Source organism: Rana temporaria, unplaced genomic scaffold (assembly GCF_905171775.1).
Source record: "Rana temporaria unplaced genomic scaffold, aRanTem1.1, whole genome shotgun sequence".
Lineage (NCBI taxonomy): Eukaryota > Metazoa > Chordata > Amphibia > Anura > Ranidae > Rana > Rana temporaria.
The window spans coordinates 1-19929 of record NW_024404579.1 but is presented as its reverse complement, the minus strand read 5'-3'; the positions used below and the strand labels follow the sequence as shown (position 1 = coordinate 19929).

General features: G+C 46.0%; 1 protein-coding gene across 1 annotated transcript; it reads left to right on the top strand.

Annotated features, from left to right (window-relative positions):
• The first annotated feature begins 4594 nt into the window (after nt 1-4594).
• Nucleotides 4595-6217, top strand: LOC120922639 (tigger transposable element-derived protein 1-like). The gene has a single exon (XM_040334728.1). The coding sequence runs from the start codon at nt 4595-4597 to the stop codon at nt 6215-6217; it is 1623 nt and encodes a 540-aa protein (XP_040190662.1).
• Nucleotides 6218-19929: the final 13712 nt, after the last annotated feature.

Here is a 19929-nt window from a genome sequence, read left to right as displayed (position 1 = left end):
GGGCCTAAGGCACTCACAAAAGCAGAAGCGATCATTCATTACACAAAACTGTGGGGAAGATGGCAGGAAAGCTCAGATATGAAAGGGTTTCTTACTTGTTGCTCTGATATGTAATGTATTTTGCTGCAGCTAGTTCACACATGTTCTCTGTCTGCATAAAGCAGATACTGGGGTCTCTAGATAAGACTCACTGGCTCCTGAATGTGCTGTACAAACTTACCCTCCATTACATAAATTAGACAGACAATATAAAACACTTGGGCCCAGATTCACAAATAAGATACGACGGAGTATCTCAGATACTCCGTCGTATCTCTCAGAGTATCTATGCGACTGATTCATAGAATCAGTTACGCATAGATAGCCCTAAGATCCGACAGGTGTAATTGTTTTACACTGTCGGATCTTAGGATGCAACACCGCGGCCGCTGCTGGGGGGAGTTCGCGTCGTAAACCAGCGTCGGGTATGCAAATTAGGAGTTATGGCGATCCACGCGCGGTTTTTCGCGTTCGCTACGTCGCTGCTAGTCTAGTTTCCCGTCGCAAAGTTAGTCGTCGTTTTGGGTGCCCTAACTTTACACAGCACAAGTATGTGCTGTATAAGGTATGGCCGTCGTTCCCGCGTCGAAATTTAAAAATTCACGTCGTTTGCGTAAGACGTCCGGGAATACGGAATTACGCTACGCACGTCGCCGTTCAAAAAAATGACGTCACTTCGCGCAATGCACGGCGGGAAATTCAAAAGAGAGCATGCACAGTAGGTCTGGCGCGGGAGCGCGCCTAATTTAAAAGGCACACACCCCTTTGAATTACGCGGGCTTACGCCGGAGGCCGCCGGCGTAGGTTTTCATTGCAAGTGCTTTGTGAATCAGGCACTTGCGATGAAAACTTGTGGCGGTGTAACGTATCTACGATACGTTACGCCGCCGCACTTCTACGTGAATCTGACCCTAAATCATTATACAATTGGGATGGATCTATGAACTAGCATTTGCCTGTAAGTTTTCTTTTTAATTACTAACCCCATATTCATATCACATAGATGCAAAGTACATCCGTATGAGAAAATTAAGCCCATAAGAGGGTAGTCAGCATGCTGGGGTTTGCATCAGATTTTAGGTGAATTATCAGGAGTTGTAGAATGGGGGAGGGGGTAGGCTGGGGATAGATATGTACATGGCTCTAAACCTGTAGAAATAGGAAGAGGATAGTCCACTCACAAGTTGCATTCCAGACGTTGGTGAGGCACCTGCTGACTTCTTGTAACTCTTGAGAAGTTGAACTGCATTTGATCAAAGCCTGAACGGGGAGGAGAGACGATCAGTGCAGACAGAAAGAGGTTCTATCACTGCTTAGAGCAGAGCTGTGTTGTCGGCCGCTGTCAATCAAAGTCCTGCTTCCTGGATCAGCTCCTATGATGGACATACTGGTCCAATGCTGGTTAATCGGAGGCGGAACTTTGATTGACAGCGGCCGACAACACAGCTCTGCTCTAAGCAGTGATAGAACGTCTCTCTGCACTGATTGTCTCTCCTCCCCGCTCAGGCTTTGATCAGATGCAGTGTGTCATACACGGGGCAGCTGGGTAGTTCCCGCCCCTGCTGAACCTAATAGGCGGCCGCGTCAACCGCACGGGCTGAAGGAGCTGCCCGGCTACTTTCCCCACATGGAGGAATGCTGCGCTGCGGCACCTGCCTGACAACCCCCGCAACCAACCCCTGTTGATACGTCGGCACATCATGTAGGAGGGAGGGATGCAAAAGGGAACGGCGTTACTGCTGTGGAAAAAGTACAGGAACGCCGTTCCCATGCGTTCCTGCAGGACTTGAGGCCTGCTCCAGACAATTACCGCCAGGGGAGTCCCTTCACCCTGATGCAGCCTCTGGTGCTCGGGTGAAGGCTCCAAGACCAATACTGCCAAAGGGGAGTCCCTTCACCCAGATGCAGCCTCTGGCACTCGGGTGAAGGCTCTCAGACCATCTAACAAAAAAGGTGTGTGACTGGCCGGCTATGGGGATGGTGGAAACCGGATTTTTTTTCATGACACTAAATAAAAAAAATGTTTATGACAGCCCCAGATGGGTTCACAGATCGCAGTGCGAAATGTGTATTCGGACAGGAATTGGATAACATGGGTGTGAACACCAATTGTGATCCAATTCCACTGCCGGGAAAAAAGTCCCTGCACCTTTTCTGTGCGAATCCAATGTGAGTTAAGCCATACAAACTGTATGGCTGAAATTGCAGTGCACAGTAGTGGGCGATGGTGGAGGGAGATCAATGCACAGGAGTCCCTTCCTCCTGACACAGCCTCTAGCACTGGGGGGGGGGGAGGCTCCCAGACAAATGACACCGAAGGGGAGTCCTTTCACCCCGCTGCAGCCTCTGGCGCTTGGGTGAAGGCTACCAGACCCATGCCACCGAAGGGGAGTTCCTTCACCCCGCTGCGGCCTCTATCGCTTGGGTGAAGGCTCCTAGACCAATGCCATCGAAGGGGAGTCCGTTCACCCTGATGTAGCCTCTTGCGGTCGGGTGAAGGCTCCCAGACTAGGGATGAGCCAAACACCCCCGCGTTCGGTTCGCACCAGAACCGTCGAACAGACCGACCGTTCGCGCGAACATTTAGAACCCCATTGAAGTCTATGGGACTCGAACGTTCGAATTCAAAAACGATCATTTTAAAGACCAATATTCAAGTTATTTTTGGAAAACGTCTTTGAGAACCCGGGTCTTGCCCCAGGGAACATGTATCAATGGAAAAAAGTTTAAAAAACGGTCATTTTTTCAGGAGCAGGACTCCTGAATAAACGACCGTTTTTAAAACTGTTTTTTCCATTGATACATGTTCCCTCGGGCAAGACCCGGGTTCTCAAAGACGTTTTCACAGGCAAACTATAGACACCCAGCAGGTACAATATTTGAAGGATTTTTTCATTTTTTTTTTTTTTAAGTTAAAGGGGAGTTCCACCCACAATTTCACTTTTTAAATATAAATACCCCTGTAATACACAAGCTTAATGTATTCTAGTAAAGTTAGTCTGTAAACTAAGGTCCGTTTTGTTAGGTTGTTACAGCATTTAGATAGTTATAATCTAGAAATAGACCGTGGCCATCTTAAGTGTGGGCATCATGATGCCAGACTGTATGACTTCCTGGATTTCAGCTTTGCATATCTCGCACATGCTCAGTGCTGCACAAGCAATGTAATAGGTTTCAGTCAGGTTTCAGTCAGGTTTGCAAGGACTACTGGGAAACATGATGCCTATCCCAGAAACCCTTGCAAATAGCCTTGTGACTTAATAGCCTAGGCTAATAAGGAGGAGGAAGTAATGAAGGACTACAAAATAAAGGTATTTACAAGCAACAAATTAAATAAAAATTGTCCATTCTGAACACTATGAGATTAGGGCATGCAGCACAGACAAACATAAAAAAATGTGTGGAACTCCACTTTAAGCATCATTAAAATCACTGCTTAAATTTAAAAAAAAGAAAAATTCCTTTAAATATTGTACCTGCTGGGTGTCTATACCTGTGATAACGTCTTTAAATAGCACAATCACCTGCCTGCCAGTAAATTATGAAGGACTGATCTATCTAAGCTATACAGTGTATAAATATATGTACAACTCCTAGGGATGTATATACAGTGATACCTCGGTTCACGAACGCTTCTGTTCACGAACAACTCGGTTCACGAACAGAAAAGTTCATATAAATATGCTCCGGTTCACGAACTCCGCCTCGGTTCACGAACAGGAGCCGCGGCCATTTTAATGCTATTTCCAGGCTGTCACATGGTCGTGACTTCCTGTAGGAAGATCGTGGAGAGAAGAAGACACACAGAAAGAAGTGTACTGCGAGTACTGTGCATACATTTCAAGGTATTTTTTGATTTTTGGTGTGCTTTTTAGCACATACAGTACTGTACTGTACTACAGTACTGTTCTTGCTGTTCTTGCTGTATTGTACAGTTCACTGGACACCCAATATGGCTCCCAAGAAGCATAGTGGAAAGAATAAAGTGCAGAGCAGCAATGAAGGTGACAAGAACAGCAATGCAGGTGACAATGTGCAAAGGGGAAATGCAAGTGACAATGTGCAAAGGGGAAATGCAAGTGACAATGTGCAAAGGGGAAATGCAAGTGACAATGTGCAAAGGGGAAATGCAGGTGACAAGAATGTGCAGCGCAATATGGCTCCCAAGAAGCATAGTGGAAAGACGAAAGTGCAGAGCAGCAATGAAGGTGACAAGAACAGCAATGCAGGTGACAATGTGCAAAGTGGAAATGCAAGTGACAATGTGCAAAGTGGAAATGCAAGTGACAATGTGCAAAGTGGAAATGCAAGTGACAATGTGCAAAGTGGAAATGCAAGTGACAATGTGCAAAGTGGAAATGCAAGTGACAATGTGCAAAGGGGAAATGCAGGTGACAAGAATGTGCAGCGCAAGCATGGGGGCAAAAAGAAAGTGCAGAGCAGTAGTAAAGGTGACAGCAAGGTTGTGAAGAAAATAACCATTGAGCTGAAGAAGGAAATTATAGAAAAGCATGACCGTGGTATTCGTGTGACTGATCTGGCCTCGGAGTACAAGATGGCAAAGTCAACAATCTCGACTATTCTGAAAAACAAAGCCGCCATCAAAGGAGCTGATGTTGCAAAAGGAGTAACAATGTTAACCAAGCAGAGGACGCAAGTGCTGGAAGAGGTGGAAAAACTTTTGCTTGTGTGGTTGAATGAGAAACAGCTGGCAGGTGATAGCGTTAGTGAAGCTATGATCTGTGAGAAAGCCAGGAAATTGCACAGTGATTTACTGCAAAGAAGCCCCTCTACAACTGCAGCAAGTGACGAATTTAAAGCCAGTAGGGGGTGGTTTGAAAAATTCCGCAGGAGAAGTGGCATCCACAGTGTGATTAGACATGGTGAGGCTTCCAGTTCTGACAAGGCCGCAGCAGAAGCCTACAAGTTAGACTTTGCGGAATTCATGAAGACAGAAGGATACGTCCCTCAACAAGTGTTCAACTGTGATGAAACAGGGCTCTTCTGGAAAAAAATGCCGAACAGAACCTATATCACGCAGGAGGAAAAGGCACTACCAGGGCACAAGCCCATGAAGGACAGATTGACCCTTTTGCTGTGTGCCAACGCAAGCGCCGATCTGAAAATTAAACCACTACTGGTGTACCATTCTCAGACCCCTCGTGCATTTAGGGAACAAAATGTGAACAAGGCCAGACTGCCCGTCATGTGGAGAGCCAATGCCAAAGCTTGGGTCACAAGGCAATTGTTTATGGAATGGCTGCACGAGGTGTTTGCACCCACCGTCAGAAAATATCTTTCTGATAACCAGCTGCCTGAAAGGTGCCTTCTTCTGATGGACAATGCCCCGGCACACCCTCCAGCCTTGGTGGATGATATGGATGCTGAGTATGACTTCATCAAGGTAAAGTTCCTCCCCCCCAACACAACACCACTTCTGCAGCCTATGGACCAGCAAGTCATCTGCAACTTCAAGAAGCTGTACACAAAGGCGCTCTTCACTAGGTGTTTTAATGTCACTGAAGAGACGTCCTTGACTTTGAAAGACTTCTGGAAGAAACATTTCAATGTTGCCCACTGCATTAACCTCATTGACAAAGCCTGGGAAGAGGTCACTCCCCGAACCCTAAATTCAGCCTGGAGGAAACTGTGGCCAGAATGTGTCGCTGAACGTGAACATGACATTGAAGTGCCTGATGCTGAGGTAGTGGAGGAAATTGTGTCCATGGGCAAGAGTATGGGTCTGGACGTTGATGGTGCTGATGTGGAAGAGCTTGTTGAGGAACATAGGGAGGAGCTGACCACGGAAGAACTTTCTGAACTCCACAGTGAGCAGCAGAAGGCACTTCTTGAGGAGCATTCCACTGAGGAAGAGGAAGAAAGGGAGGAGGTTAGCAGTGATGCCATAAAATCCATTATGCAAAAATGGAATGAGTGCCATGATTTTTTTGAAAAGCACCACCCCAACATAACTGTCGTGAACAGAGTGTTAAATCTCATGAATGATAATGTGGTCTCTCATTTCCGGAGGGTTATGCAGCGCAGGAAGAGACAAGTGACATTGGACAGATTTTTCAGCAAAACTGAGCCTGCAGCTAGGAGACAAAGGAGAGAGGAAACCCCTGAAGGAGATCCCCCTGATGTCCTTATGGAGGGGGACTCTCCCTCCAAACAATAACTGCCTCCCACCTGCCTCCCACCTGCCTTCCTCCATGCCAGAAGTCATCACAAGCAAGGTTAGTGTCCTCTCTTTATACATTACTATACTGTACTAATGTGTATTGTAATTTTTGTGCTTCAAAAACCCCCAAAAAAAGGTCAGCACGGATTAACCGGATTTACATTGAACCCTATGGGAAAATGTGCCTCGGTTCGCGACCAATTCGGTTCGCGACCAGAGTCAGTTCATGAATTAAGTTCGTGAACCGAGGTATCACTGTATATCCTCTACACACTGTAAATTAAGCTAAACTGACTAGCCTGCCTGCCTGCTCTATCTAGCTATATAAAAAAGACTACCTCTGTCTCTCTGACTGATCTCATTAACAACCGCAACACACTACACGAGGCCACCCAGCAGGCGGCCTTATATAGTGTGGGACGTGTGCTTGGCTTTGGCCAATTATGGCTCTGCGTTTTTTGCGCGCTGTGATTGGCCAACCATGCAGGGTCATAGTGCATGTTTGGCCAATCATCAGCGCGCAATGCCGCAGTTAATTATGGGCCGTTGCGCGTCACTCGAATTTGGCGCGAACGACCCGTTTTGTTCGAAATTCGTCGAACGTACGAACAGACAATGTTCGAGTCGAACATACGTTTGTATCGAACTCGGAGCTCATCCCTATCCCAGACCAATTCCGCAGAAAATGAGTCCCTTCACCCTGATGCAGCCTCTATCGCTCGGGTGAAGGCTTCCAGACCAATGCTGCCAAAGGGGAGTCCCTTCACCCTGATGCAGCCTCTATCGCTCTAAGACTCCTAGACCAATACCACTGAAGGGGAGTCCCTTCACCCTGATGCAGCCTCTGGCGGTCAGGTCTAGGCTCCCAGACCATTGCCACCTAAGGGGAGTCCCTTCACCCTGATGTAGCCTCTGACCCTCGGGTAGAGGCTCCCAGATCATTGCCACCAAAGGGGAGTTCCTTCACCTTAATGCAGCCTCTATCGCTCGGGTGAAGGCTCCCAGACCATTGCCACCGAAGGGGAATCCCTTCACCCTTTTTAGTCACCTTTTTGATTGCGGAATTGGCACTGTGCGACCTAATCACCGGGGCTTCCCCTAACGGCTTGTAGAATCCCATCTTAGTCTGGGGGAGAGAGCCTGCTTGCAGTGTAATAATTTGTTAGCAGTGAAGTGCCTTCAATGGGACGCGACTCATCAGGCGGCTGAGCTGGTGTGAACCGGCTCTAATGTTTGTTTTATTGTTAACCATCATTTGCTTAGCGTGTACACCTTTCAACTGTAGCGCGGATTTATGTATCTTGACAGCAACAGTGTTTGCTCCCACGATACATAAAGCCGTGATTCCAGTGCTGTAGGAGGTGATTTCACCACCACAGTTTAAAAAAAGAGCATATATGCCGAAGCATGGGGGCAGCAGGGGCGGAGGAGCGATTTTGCTCCTAATGCCGCGTACAAACGGTCGAAATTCCGACGGAGGCTTGCCCGTGGAAAAGCTTGACCGTGTGTACGCGGCATAACTTTTTTTGCGGGAGGATGCCCCCATGCTTCAGCATATATACATTTTAGGCACAGGTTGCGTTAATTTATTTTTTATTTTTGACTATGTTTTTTTTGGTATTTGCTTTGCAGGTATGGTATGGTAAGGTCTTACTCAGTGGCGGCTGGTAAAGTTTTAGGATAGGGGGCGCAAGACCTCGCCCCTCCATGTTTGGTGCCTCCCACTTCTCATGGTATATAGTGCAGCCTAAGGCCCCGTACACACGACCAAACATGTCTGCTGAAACTGGTCTGCGGGCCAGTTTCAGCAGACATGTTCGGTCGTGTGTAGGCCCGAGCGTGCAGGATTCCAGCAAACATTTGCCCGCCGGGCCTTTTCCCAGCGGACAAATATTCCTGGACTTGTTTTAAAACAGTCCGCTGGAATCCTGCCCGCTCGGACATGTTTGGTCGTCTGTACAGACCTACCGTACATGTCCGAGCGCCCGCCATCCCTCGCATGCGTCGAATGACTTCGACGCATGCGTGGAAGCATTTAACTGGCAGGCCCGCCCACGTCGCCATGTCATTGTCGCGGCGCTAAAACACACAGCACTAAAGCGCCGCTAAAACACTCTGGTGCAGCTCTGCATAATCACCAATCCTAACTTTTGTGTCTTCAATTATCCACTTATGGACCAAGCCTATTTTATACACTTGTTTTTCACTAGAAAATAACTTAGAACCCCCAAACATTATGGGTCAGATTCAGAAAGAAGATACGTTGGCGTATCTCGAGATACGCCGCGTAACTTCTAAGATGCGCCGGTGTATCTTTTTTCTGTATTCAGAAAACAAGATACGCCGGAATTTAGCTAAGATACGAGCGGCGTAAGTATCTCTGAGCTAGATACGCCGATTCACGAACGTACTTGCGCCCGGTCGTCGTATTTTACGCCGTTTGCGTAAGCGTAAGTCCGGCGTAAAGTTACCCCTGCTATATGAGGCGCAGCCAATGTTAACACATCGGGTGAAGCTGTAACAGTTGGTGGTGGCTGCATGAATACTCACATCTCATCGCATGATCACTTATTTTTCCGGGAAGACCATATACTATGGACTGCAATATTTAGTGTGCCAACTAGAGACACTTTATCAATTTTTTTCACAGCATTTTTTGTGCATGTTTACGGATCTCATGAATTTTATATATATATATTTTCAGCCTAATATTCACAGTATCTGGTTACAATTATCATATTGTCTTTATATCGATTTTATAGTATTGTGATATTTTCAATTCTTTTACTATTTGTCACAGGAGTGTTTAATTTATTCAATCTCTCACACCTACTGTGAGGCTCCCTTCTTGTGAGGGTGTCCTTACTCGTAAGGTAATATTCCTTTAGCGCCCTCTCTCACATCTTTATTCCATTGCACAATATTTTCCCAATATTTGGAGCCAGAGGAGCAGCTTTATATTTAAGTAGTTGATTCATTTTTCACATTGTGGAATTGGTATTAATTATTTAATTTTGGCGCGGAAATACACCCCTTCTCAATGTTAAGTATGGACGTCGGGACAGCGTCGTATTGTACGTCGTTTACGTAGTTTGCGTAAGCCGATTCAGAATGGGGCTGGGCGTAAGTTACGTTCACGTCGTTTTCAATGACTATTTGCGAAGTGATTTGGAGCATGCGCACTGGGATACGTTCACGGCCGGCGCATGCACAGTTCAGAAAAAGCGTCAATTACGTGGGGTCACGATTCATTTACATGGATCAAATTAGGAGAGAGTAGATCGCACACACAGATTATAGGATGAGGCCGTACTACAAACATACACCCAACATTAGAAAAAGGATGACTAGCATCCAGTAGGGTAGCTTAGTGTAGTTAGTGTAGTTCCTGCCCTAGAAGAGTCTACCTTGCCGTGGTGGGCAGGCTTGGAATCTCTTGGTCAAAAGTGTGTCAGCGAATGGGCGAGAGGATCACTAGATCTTCACTTCTGGCCAATTGATTTTACCAAAGGACTCTTGGTTTAATTAGAGCAGGGCCGGACTTACCATTAGGCTTGACTGGGCTCAAGCCCATGGGCCCCGCCCAATAGGGGGCCCCCTTTAAAAAAAAAAAAATTTTTTTTTAGGGGTCTGGAGGTCCCCCGGGCCCCGAACGGCAACCCCCCTTTTTTTATTTATTTTTTATAAAAAAAAAATGTTATATATATATATATATTATTATTATTATTATTATTACAGGGCCCAGAGGTCTCCAGGGCCCCCGGATGGCAACCCCCTTTTTTATTTATATATATATATATATATATATATATATATATATATATATATATATATATATATTTTTTTTTACAGAGGTCCCCAGGGCCCCATGTGGCAACCCCCCATTTTTTATTTATGTGCCCTATCGCAAAAAAATGGCCTGGTCATGAAGGGGGGTAAATCTTCCGGAGCTGAAGTGGTTAATGTCCGGGAGGAAAAAATGTGATTTACACCACATACAGTCCAGTGCGTTTTTTCCCCAGTCGCATTGGAAAGTAGATTATATGGTTTCCAAAGACATCAGTCACAGCAGTGCAGCGCACCGGGGCTTTCCAGTTCCAGAAAAAACAAATGCTGCATTTTTGCTGCACTGGAAGGCAATAAAACGCATAAAAAAAGCGCACTGGAATGCATTAAATTGCACCGGACACCAATACAGTGAAAAACTGAAAAAAACACATCAAACACACACCGGAACATGCCAAAAACGCATTAAACGCCGTCTGATTGGATGTCATCTATTGTAATCATTAGATGTGGTGGCTGTATTCCTTTTCTTTTGTAAGGCTTTTCCCCTGGGTAACCTGACCAGTAACACATATCCTGTACTAGAGTGCCCACACTCTGGATGAAGGAGCACATGGGGCACACCTTAGGACAGCAGCATTGTTGGTCTGGGGAGGAGGGGGTATTAGATGTACTAGCAGATTTAGATACACTACCAAATTGAAGCCAATCTCCAGGTCACACTTTAGACTCACAAGCAGTTAGAGAAAGATATTTTGGGATAAAGGTTTTACATGAATGAATAAATAAAAGAGCCGATCATTGCAATCACCTATCAGTGGCAAAAAATGGTTTGTCTCAACCCTCTAACTGCTTCATCTGCATGACAGCTTGTTCTGCTAATAAAAAAAACAGACTCCTCCCAGGAGGATCACATGGAGGGAATAGAAATGGCAGCTGAACCCACAAAACTTCACACTGACAATTCAAATGTCACCAAAAGTAATACAGGAAATACTTATTGGGAATTGGTGCCTAACTGATTCAGGGGGTAATGGATGGGGGGGGGGGGGGGGGTGTGAATGGAGGGCAGATGAGTGCATGGGGGAATGATGGGGGGGGGGCAGATAAGTGAATGGGGGTGATGGGGGGCACATAAGTGAATGGGGGGTGATGGGGGGGCATATGAGTGCACGGGGGAATGATGGGGGGCAGATAAGTGAATGGGGGGAGAAGATAAGTGAATGGGGGGTGATGGGGGGGGGGGGCAGATGAGTTCACGGGAGAATGATGGGGGGGGCAGATAAGTGAATGGGGGGTGATGGGGGGCAGATAAGTGAATGGGGGGTGATGGGGGGCAGATAAGTGAATGGGGGGTGATGGGGGGCAGATGAGTGAAACGGGGTGATAACAGAGATTGCCATCTTGTGGCCAAATTCAATAATAACCATTAAAATCACCCAATACTGTTTAATTATAAGTAAAATCAATAAAATGATATAAAATTGATAAGGGTTTGTGTTATATGACTGTTGGTGTGAGGGGGTATCAGGTTGTCTACTTCAGTGTGAGGCGCTGTGATTGGTCACAGGTTGTTGATCACTTCAGTCTGAGGACCTCTCGGCTCACTTCTCCTTAGTAAGAGAGATATCTCCTGTATTTCACTGCGATTTTCAGCGACTTACAGTGAATAACCGCAATTTGTATAATTTTCATTGATATTTATCACTATTACTAACTCTTATTATAATATTCTTATTAAAATTATATGTTTTTTACCTTTTTCAGGCTTCCAACACCAACAGGATGCCTCGTCCGACAACCCGCCGACGACGCTCACGTCAGGACGGCGACGACGAACCAATCGCCCACCGGACGAGATCCAGGGCCCTACGTCGGCGGAGACAAGAGGACAGGAGCCGTTCGCCAAGACAACGCGTCAGGCCCGTTGAACAACTCCCAGCACCGCCGCCGGCCATGGAGCCGCGTGGCGAGGAGCAGGTGAGCTGTGCAATTTGTTTTGCATAGATGGAGTTTGGAGAAACGACCATTCTCACCTGCACCCACAAATTTCATACGGGCTGCATTCAGCGGTGGATGGAGGAAAGGTCAACCTGTCCACTGTGCCGAGCTCCTATCCCCCAACCGGGCCAGAGAATCCAGTTCAACATGGAAGCCTTGACCGACCACAGGTTGGAAACTCAGGTTGACCTAGATGGTAATGTATGGTACAGGTACAGAGACTTGATGTTGTACAGGTTTGAACTTCAGGGTGATGGACATGGTTATATGTGGTCCATTAACCGTATAATGTCCAGGTCTGTCATTCAGCGTGTTGGAAATGGTCCTCTGTGGTTCAGTAACATCGCAGAGACCAGAAGGTACACGTTTGATGTTGAAGAAGATGAAAATGGTATTTTTCGGTTCATTAACCTTGAAGAGTTGTTATAAATTTCAGGGTAATGACCATGGTAATAAACATCCTATATCGTAACATCTTTCTTCATTATATATAGAGGTTTTTGTTTTATTAAAAAAAAAAAATGTACAAAAAAAATAAAAAATCCCCCATAAAAAAAAAAAAAAAAATGTTTTTTATAAGTTTATAGGTACAAATATGAGATATTTTATTTGTATATAGCATGCTTTTAATGATAAGTGTTTATACTTTGCAAAAAAAAAAAAACACATTTATTTATAAAAATTTAATTTAAAATATATAAATCTTAGAGGAGGACAGCGTCTTCCTACAGATCCTGCACCTTCTACAGAAAAGGGGTCGCTTGATCCTGATGAAGCTTCTAGCTCTCAGGTGACAGTGCCCCAGACCATTCTTACAAAAAAGGGGTCGCTTGATCCTAATGTGTGTATATATATATATATATATATATATATATATACTCCAGACAATTACCATCAAAGGTGGAGTCCCTTCACCCTGAAGTAGCCTCTGGCGCTCGGGTGGAGGCTCTCAGACCATCTAACCAAAAAGGTGGAGCTGGCCGGCTATTTGGGGAAACGGTTGGAGGCCGGATTTTTTTTTTTCATGACACTAAATATATAATATTTTACATAATCCATACAGATCTACTACTCCATGTATCTGTAATTTATTTTTAATGAAATCATTTCCTTGTCCCATCCTCTGTTAACTCCTGATCCTCTCCCATTCTTCGCACTTCTGTTTGTTAAAAAAAAGAAGATGAAAAATATATTTTTTGGTTCATTAACCTTGAAGAATTGTTATAACTTTCAGGGTAATGAAGATGGTGAAGATGGTAATAAATATGTGGTAATGATCACTATAGCGTAACATATTTTTTCTTTATATATAGGGGTTTTTGTATTAGTTAACGATTTGAAAAAAAAAATTGTATAAAAAATAAAATAAAAAAATCCCCCATAAATTTTTTTTTTATTAGGTTATAGGTATAAATATATCAGATATTTTCTTTGTTTATAACATGCTTGTAATAATTGTTTATGCTTTACAAAAAAAAAAAAAAAGAGGTCTCTCTGCTGATCTCCGCTGAGCCGGTGGATGTCAAGTCCCTCCCTACTCAGTAAGAAGGGAGGGGCTTGTGCAGCGCCGCTGTCTCCTATGGGGAGATCTAATGAAAACGGACAGCGTGTCCATTTTCATCAGATCTCATTCGATCCGCCATGGACGGGTTGGATGTCAGTGGACATGTCTCCGCTGACATCCGACACTCCATAGGACTGCATGGATCAGCCGTCAAAACTGACAGGTGGACCTGAACGGTCCGATCGTGTTAAAGGGGCCTAAGGCACTCACAAAAGCAGAAGCGATCATTCATTACACAAAACTGTGGGGAAGATGGCAGGAAAGCTCAGATATGAAAGGGTTTCTTACTTGTTGCTCTGATATGTAATGTATTTTGCTGCAGCTAGTTCACACATGTTCTCTGTCTGCATAAAGCAGATACTGGGGTCTCTAGATAAGACTCACTGGCTCCTGAATGTGCTGTACAAACTTACCCTCCATTACATAAATTAGACAGACAATATAAAACACTTGGGCCCAGATTCACAAAAGAGATACGACGGAGTATCTCAGATACTCCGTCGTATCTCTCAGAGTATCTATGCGACTGATTCATAGAATCAGTTACGCATAGATAGCCCTAAGATCCGACAGGTGTAATTGTTTTACACTGTCGGATCTTAGGATGCAACACCGCGACCGCTGCTGGGGGGAGTTCGCGTCGTAAACCAGCGTCGGGTATGCAAAGTTTTTCGCGTTCGCTACGTCGCTGCTAGTCTAGTTTCCCGTCGCAAAGTTAGTCGTCGTTTTGGGTGCCCTAACTTTACACAGCACACGTATGTGCTGTATAAAGTATGGCCGTCGTTCCCGCGTCGAAATTTAAAAATTCACGTCGTTTGCGTAAGACGTCCGGGGAATACGGAATTACGCTACGCACGTCGCCATTCAAAAAAATGACGTCACTTCGCGCAATGCACGGCGGGAAATTCAAAAGAGAGCATGCACAGTAGGTCTGGCGCGGGAGCGCGCCTAATTTAAAAGGCACACACCCCTTTGAATTACGCGGGCTTACGCCGGAGGCCGCCGGCGTAGGTTTTCATTGCAAGTGCTTTGTGAATCAGGCACTTGCGATGAAAACTTGTGGCGGTGTAACGTATCTACGATACGTTACGCCGCCGCACTTCTACGTGAATCTGACCCTAAATCATTATACAATTGGGATGGATCTATGAACTAGCATTTGCCTGTAAGTTTTCTTTTTAATTACTAACCCTATATTCATATCACATTGATGCAAAGTACATCCGTATGAGAAAATTAAGCCCATAAGAGGGTAGTCAGCATGCTGGGGTTTGCATCAGATTTTAGGTGAATTATCAGGAGTTGTAGAATGGGGGAGGGGGTAGGCTGGGGATAGATATGTACATGGCTCTAAACCTGTAGAAATAGGAAGAGGATAGTCCACTCACAAGTTGCATTCCAGACGTTGGTGAGGCACCTGCTGACTTCTTGTAACTCTTGAGAAGTTGAACTGCATTTGATCAAAGCCTGAACGGGGAGGAGAGACGATCAGTGCAGACAGAAAGAGGTTCTATCACTGCTTAGAGCAGAGCTGTGTTGTCGGCCGCTGTCAATCAAAGTCCTGCTTCCTGGATCAGCTCCTATGATGGACATACTGGTCCAATGCTGGTTAATCGGAGGCGGAACTTTGATTGACAGCGGCCGACAACACAGCTCTGCTCTAAGCAGTGATAGAACGTCTCTCTGCACTGATTGTCTCTCCTCCCTGCTCAGGCTTTGATCAGATGCAGTGTGTCACACACGGGGAAGCTGGGTAGTTCCCGCCCCTGCTAAACCTAATAGGCGGCCGCGTCAGCCGCAAGGGCTGAAGGAGCTGCCCGGCTACTTTCCCCACATGGAGGAATGCCGCGCACCTGCCTGACAACCCCCGCAACCAACCCCTGTTGATACGTCGGCACATCATGTAGGAGGGAGGGATGCAAAAGGGAATGGCGTTACTGCTGTGGAAAAAGTGCAGGAACGCCGTTCCCATGCGTTCCTGCAGGACTTGAGGCCTGCTCCAGACAATTACCGCCAGGGGAGTCCCTTCACCCTGATGCAGCCTCTAGTGCTCGGGTGAAGGCTTCAAGACCAATACTGCCGAAGGGGAGTCCCTTCACCCAGATGCAGCCTCTGGCACTCGGGTGAAGGCTCTCAGACCATCTAACAAAAAAGGTGTGTGACTGGCCGGCTATGGGGATGGTGGAAACCGGATTTTTTTTCATGACACTAAATAAAAAAATAAAAAAAATGTTTATGACAGCCCCAGATGGGTTCACAGATCGCAGTGCGAAATGTGTATTCGGACAGGAATTGGATAACATGGGTGTGAACACCAATTGTGATCCAATTCCAGTGCGGGGAAAAAAGTCCCTGCACCTTTTCTGTGCGAATCCAATGTGAGTTAAGCCATACAAACTGTATGGCTGAAATTGCAGTGCACAGTAGTGGGCGATGGTGGAGGGAGATCAATGCGCAGGAGTCCCTTCCTCCTGACACAGCCTCTAGCACTGGGGGGGGGAGGCTCCCAGACAAATGACACCGAAGGGGAGTCCTTTCACCCCGCTGCAGCCTCTGGCGCTTGGGTGAAGGCTACCAGACCCATGCCACCGAAGGGGAGTTCCTTCACCACGCTGCGGCCTCTATCGCTTGGGTGAAGGCTCCTAGACCAATGCCATCGAAGGGGAGTCCCTTCACCCTGATGTAGCCTCTTGCGGTCGGGTGAAGGCTCCCAGACTAGGGATGAGCCAAACACCCCCGCGTTCGGTTCGCACCAGAACCGTCGAACAGACCGACCGTTCGAGGGAACATTTAGAACCCCATTGAAGTCTATGGGACTCGAACGTTCGAATTCAAAAACGATCATTTTAAAGACCAATATTCAAGTTATTTTAGTCAGAATCTACAATTTTCATAGTCATGAAAATAAAGAAAACTCTTTGAATGAGAGTGTGTCCAAACTTTTGGTCTGTACTGTATATATATTTTTCTTTATTTCTTCTTTTTTTTTTTAAAGGCCCCCCCGCTTCTCAATTTCAGGAGGCGACAGGATTATAAAAGACCTGGGGCACCTTTGGGTGCCTCAAGGAGAGTGGTAATGCAGCGCGCTGCGGCAAACAGTGGGTGTGGCCAAACTGCTCTTGCTGACATCATGGCTCCCCCTCAGTGATGCCAAACCTGCCCCCAGACAGCGGCCTGCATCTCCCGAATGGCAACAGATTTTTGTGTGACTACCTCAGTTATAATGAAAACTGAAACCCGGACACAAGATCCCAAACCCGAACTGTCTGGGTGATTCCTGGACAGGTGGCAACCCTAGTAAGGGGCCCCAAAATTCCTGATGGCGGCCCTGCGCATACCTCCCAACACACACAGATTCTGCGGGACTTTCCCACACAGACAGCTTCTTCCCGCAGTCCCGCGAAAGGGTTATTTTTCCCGCACTGCAAGAGGAGGCAGCACGGAAGCAGGAGGAACCGGAGCGGTGTGTGGAGGACTGTGACTGCTGAAGGGAAGAAAGCCGACAGCCGGGCTAATGACAGTCTGTGGCCCCGGCTGTCGGCACAGGTGAGAGGCACTCTTAAGGGAGGAGAGCCGACACATTCCGTGCACAGGTGAGAGGCACCCCCCCGCTCAACAAATTTAATGCGCCCCCCCGGCTCAACAACTTTAATGCGCCCCCCCGGCTCAACAACTTTAATGCGCCCCCCCCCGGCTCAACAACTTTGATCCCCCCCTCGCTCAACATCTTCGACCCCCCCCCCCCAATTCTCGGCTCCAGGGGGCCCCTTCAACACTCAAGCCCAGGGGCCCCCACCACCCTAAGTCCTGCCCTGAATTAGAGTATATATAGTTGGAAAAGGAAAAAATGTGTATAGATCCATAATTATACTTTTATAAACACACAATAAAAAATTGGTATATTTACATTTGAATTGCTTCCTCTTTTATTTAATCCTTTCATGACCACTTGGATGCCCAGGCCACATTTGTAAGGCTGGAAGGGGCTCTATGGCTACTTATTCCTTTTCTGGTGTGTGTAGGGATGTGTAATAGGTGTTTATTTTACCAAAAATATGTAGAAGAATATGTATCGGCCTAAACTGAGGAAATATTTATTATAGCAAAAAGTAAAAAATATATTTATTTTTTTCAAAATTGTCGCTTTATTTTGGTTTATAGCGCAAAAAAATTAAAACCGCAGAGGTGATCAAATACCACTAAAAGAAAGCTCTATTTGTGGGGGGGGGAAAAGACATACATTTTGTTTGGGAGCCACGTCGCACGACCGCACAATTGTCAGTTAAAGCGACGCAGTGCCAAACCGCAAAAAGTGGCCTGGTCTCTGGCCAGCCAAATAGTCCGGGGCTTAAGTGGTTAAATGACACAGTAAAAAGAATTGCGACTCTCAGAGAAAGGCAACACTCTAAAATGTCTTTAACCACTTACACCGCTTACTGGGCACATAAACCCCCTTCGTGCCCAGGCGAAATTTCAGCTTCCAGGAATGCGTCGCTTTAACTGACAATTGCGCGGTCGTGCGACGTGGCTCCCAAACAAAATCGGCGTCCTTTTTTCCCCACAAATAGAGCTTTATTTTGGTGGTATTTGATCACCTCTGCGGTTTTTATTTTTTGCGCTATAAACAAAAAAAGAGCGACAATTTAAAAAAATATATATATATATTTTACTTGTTGCTATAATAAATATAAATAATAAATATCCCAATTTTGCATACAATGGCACTGCGTCCAAAAGTGCAGTCCACCAGTGTAAACCCGGCCTTACTGTGATCAGTTTAAAGCCCAGTTAAACGTTTTAATTAGTGTAGCGCTGCGGCTTCACAGCCTGGTTCCCTACTGCTCATGCGTGAGTCGTGCTGCGTGTTCTGAATGGTCCCTGTGTCTCCCAGGAGACATCGGGGGGGACGGAGGAGGGACCAGACATGGCATAGTTTGCCGCGGATTCTGCGGCGCTCATTCGTGGGAAGTTGGAGCAAATAACTGTATTAGACAGGTATCTGCTCTCCCCTCCCCCCTGAAAGGTGCCAAATGTGACACTGGAGGGGGAGAGGAACCAGATTAGCGGAATTTCCATTTCTGGGTGGACCTCCGCTTAAACAATGAAACAAACAGTGGCAATATAATAACATGATCTACAGATATGTGCAAATAACTCAGTTGGGTTTTACTGACTGCAGGATTAAGAGTAAGGAAACTAAACACTGTAACCTGTCTACTTCCTGGGGACTTCTCAAGGCGAATAACCCTGAAAGAAGAGGTAACCACACAAACAGTAACACATTGCAATATGATAAAACACTTTAACAAATTGCCCACTAACGCTACTTAACAACTTGCCGACCAGCCGCCGTCGTTTTATGACGGCAAGTCGGCTCCCCTGCACGAGAGCACGTAGCTATACGTCGGCTCTCGCGCAGGCCACTAGGGCACAGCTCTCGGTCCTGTCAGGGGGAGAAATGCTGATCTTCTGTTCATACAATGTATGAACAGAAGATCAGTCATTTCCCCTAGTGAGGCCACCCCCCCTACAGTTAGAACACACCCAGGGAACATACTTAACCCCTTCCCCGCCCCCTAGTGTTAACCCCTTCACTGCCAGTGGCATTTTTATAGTAATCCAATGCATTTTTATAGCACTGATCGCTATAAAAATGCCAATGGTCCCAAAAATGTGTCAAAAGTGTCCGAAGTGTCCGCCATAATGTCGACGTACCGAAAAAAAAAAAAAATCGCTGATCGCCGCCATTACTAGTAAAAAAATATATAATAAAAATGCCTTAAAAATACCCCCTATTTTGTAAACGCTATAACTTTTGCGCAAACCAATCAATAAACGCTTATTGCGATTTTTTTTAACGAAAAAAATGTAGAAGAATACGTATCGGCCTAAACTGAGGAAAAAACATTTTTCTTATATATTTTTTGGGGGATATTTATTATAGCAAAAAGTAATATTCCTTTTTTTCAAAATTGTCGCTCTATTTTTGTTTATAGCGCAAAAACTAAAAACCGCAGAGGTGATCAAATACCACCAAAAGAAAGCTCTATTTGTGGAAAAAAAAGGAGCCGTGGCATCGCTAGCGGGAATTGTAAAATATCGGCCAAAAATCAGCCGATATATCGGCCTGCCGATATATCGGTCGACCTCTACTCCTGAGCCCTGCTCTATGTGTGCATAAGACACAGAGCCGTGTCTCGGCCTTAACCCTACTCTCTCCTCATTGGCTCACTGGCTGTGATTGACAGCAGTGGGAGCCAATGGATCCTGCTGCTGTGTCTCAGCCAATGAGGAGAGAGGGAGACCTGGGACAGCTGAGGCTTCCAAAAGGAGGTTCAGGTGAGTATTGGGGGGCTGT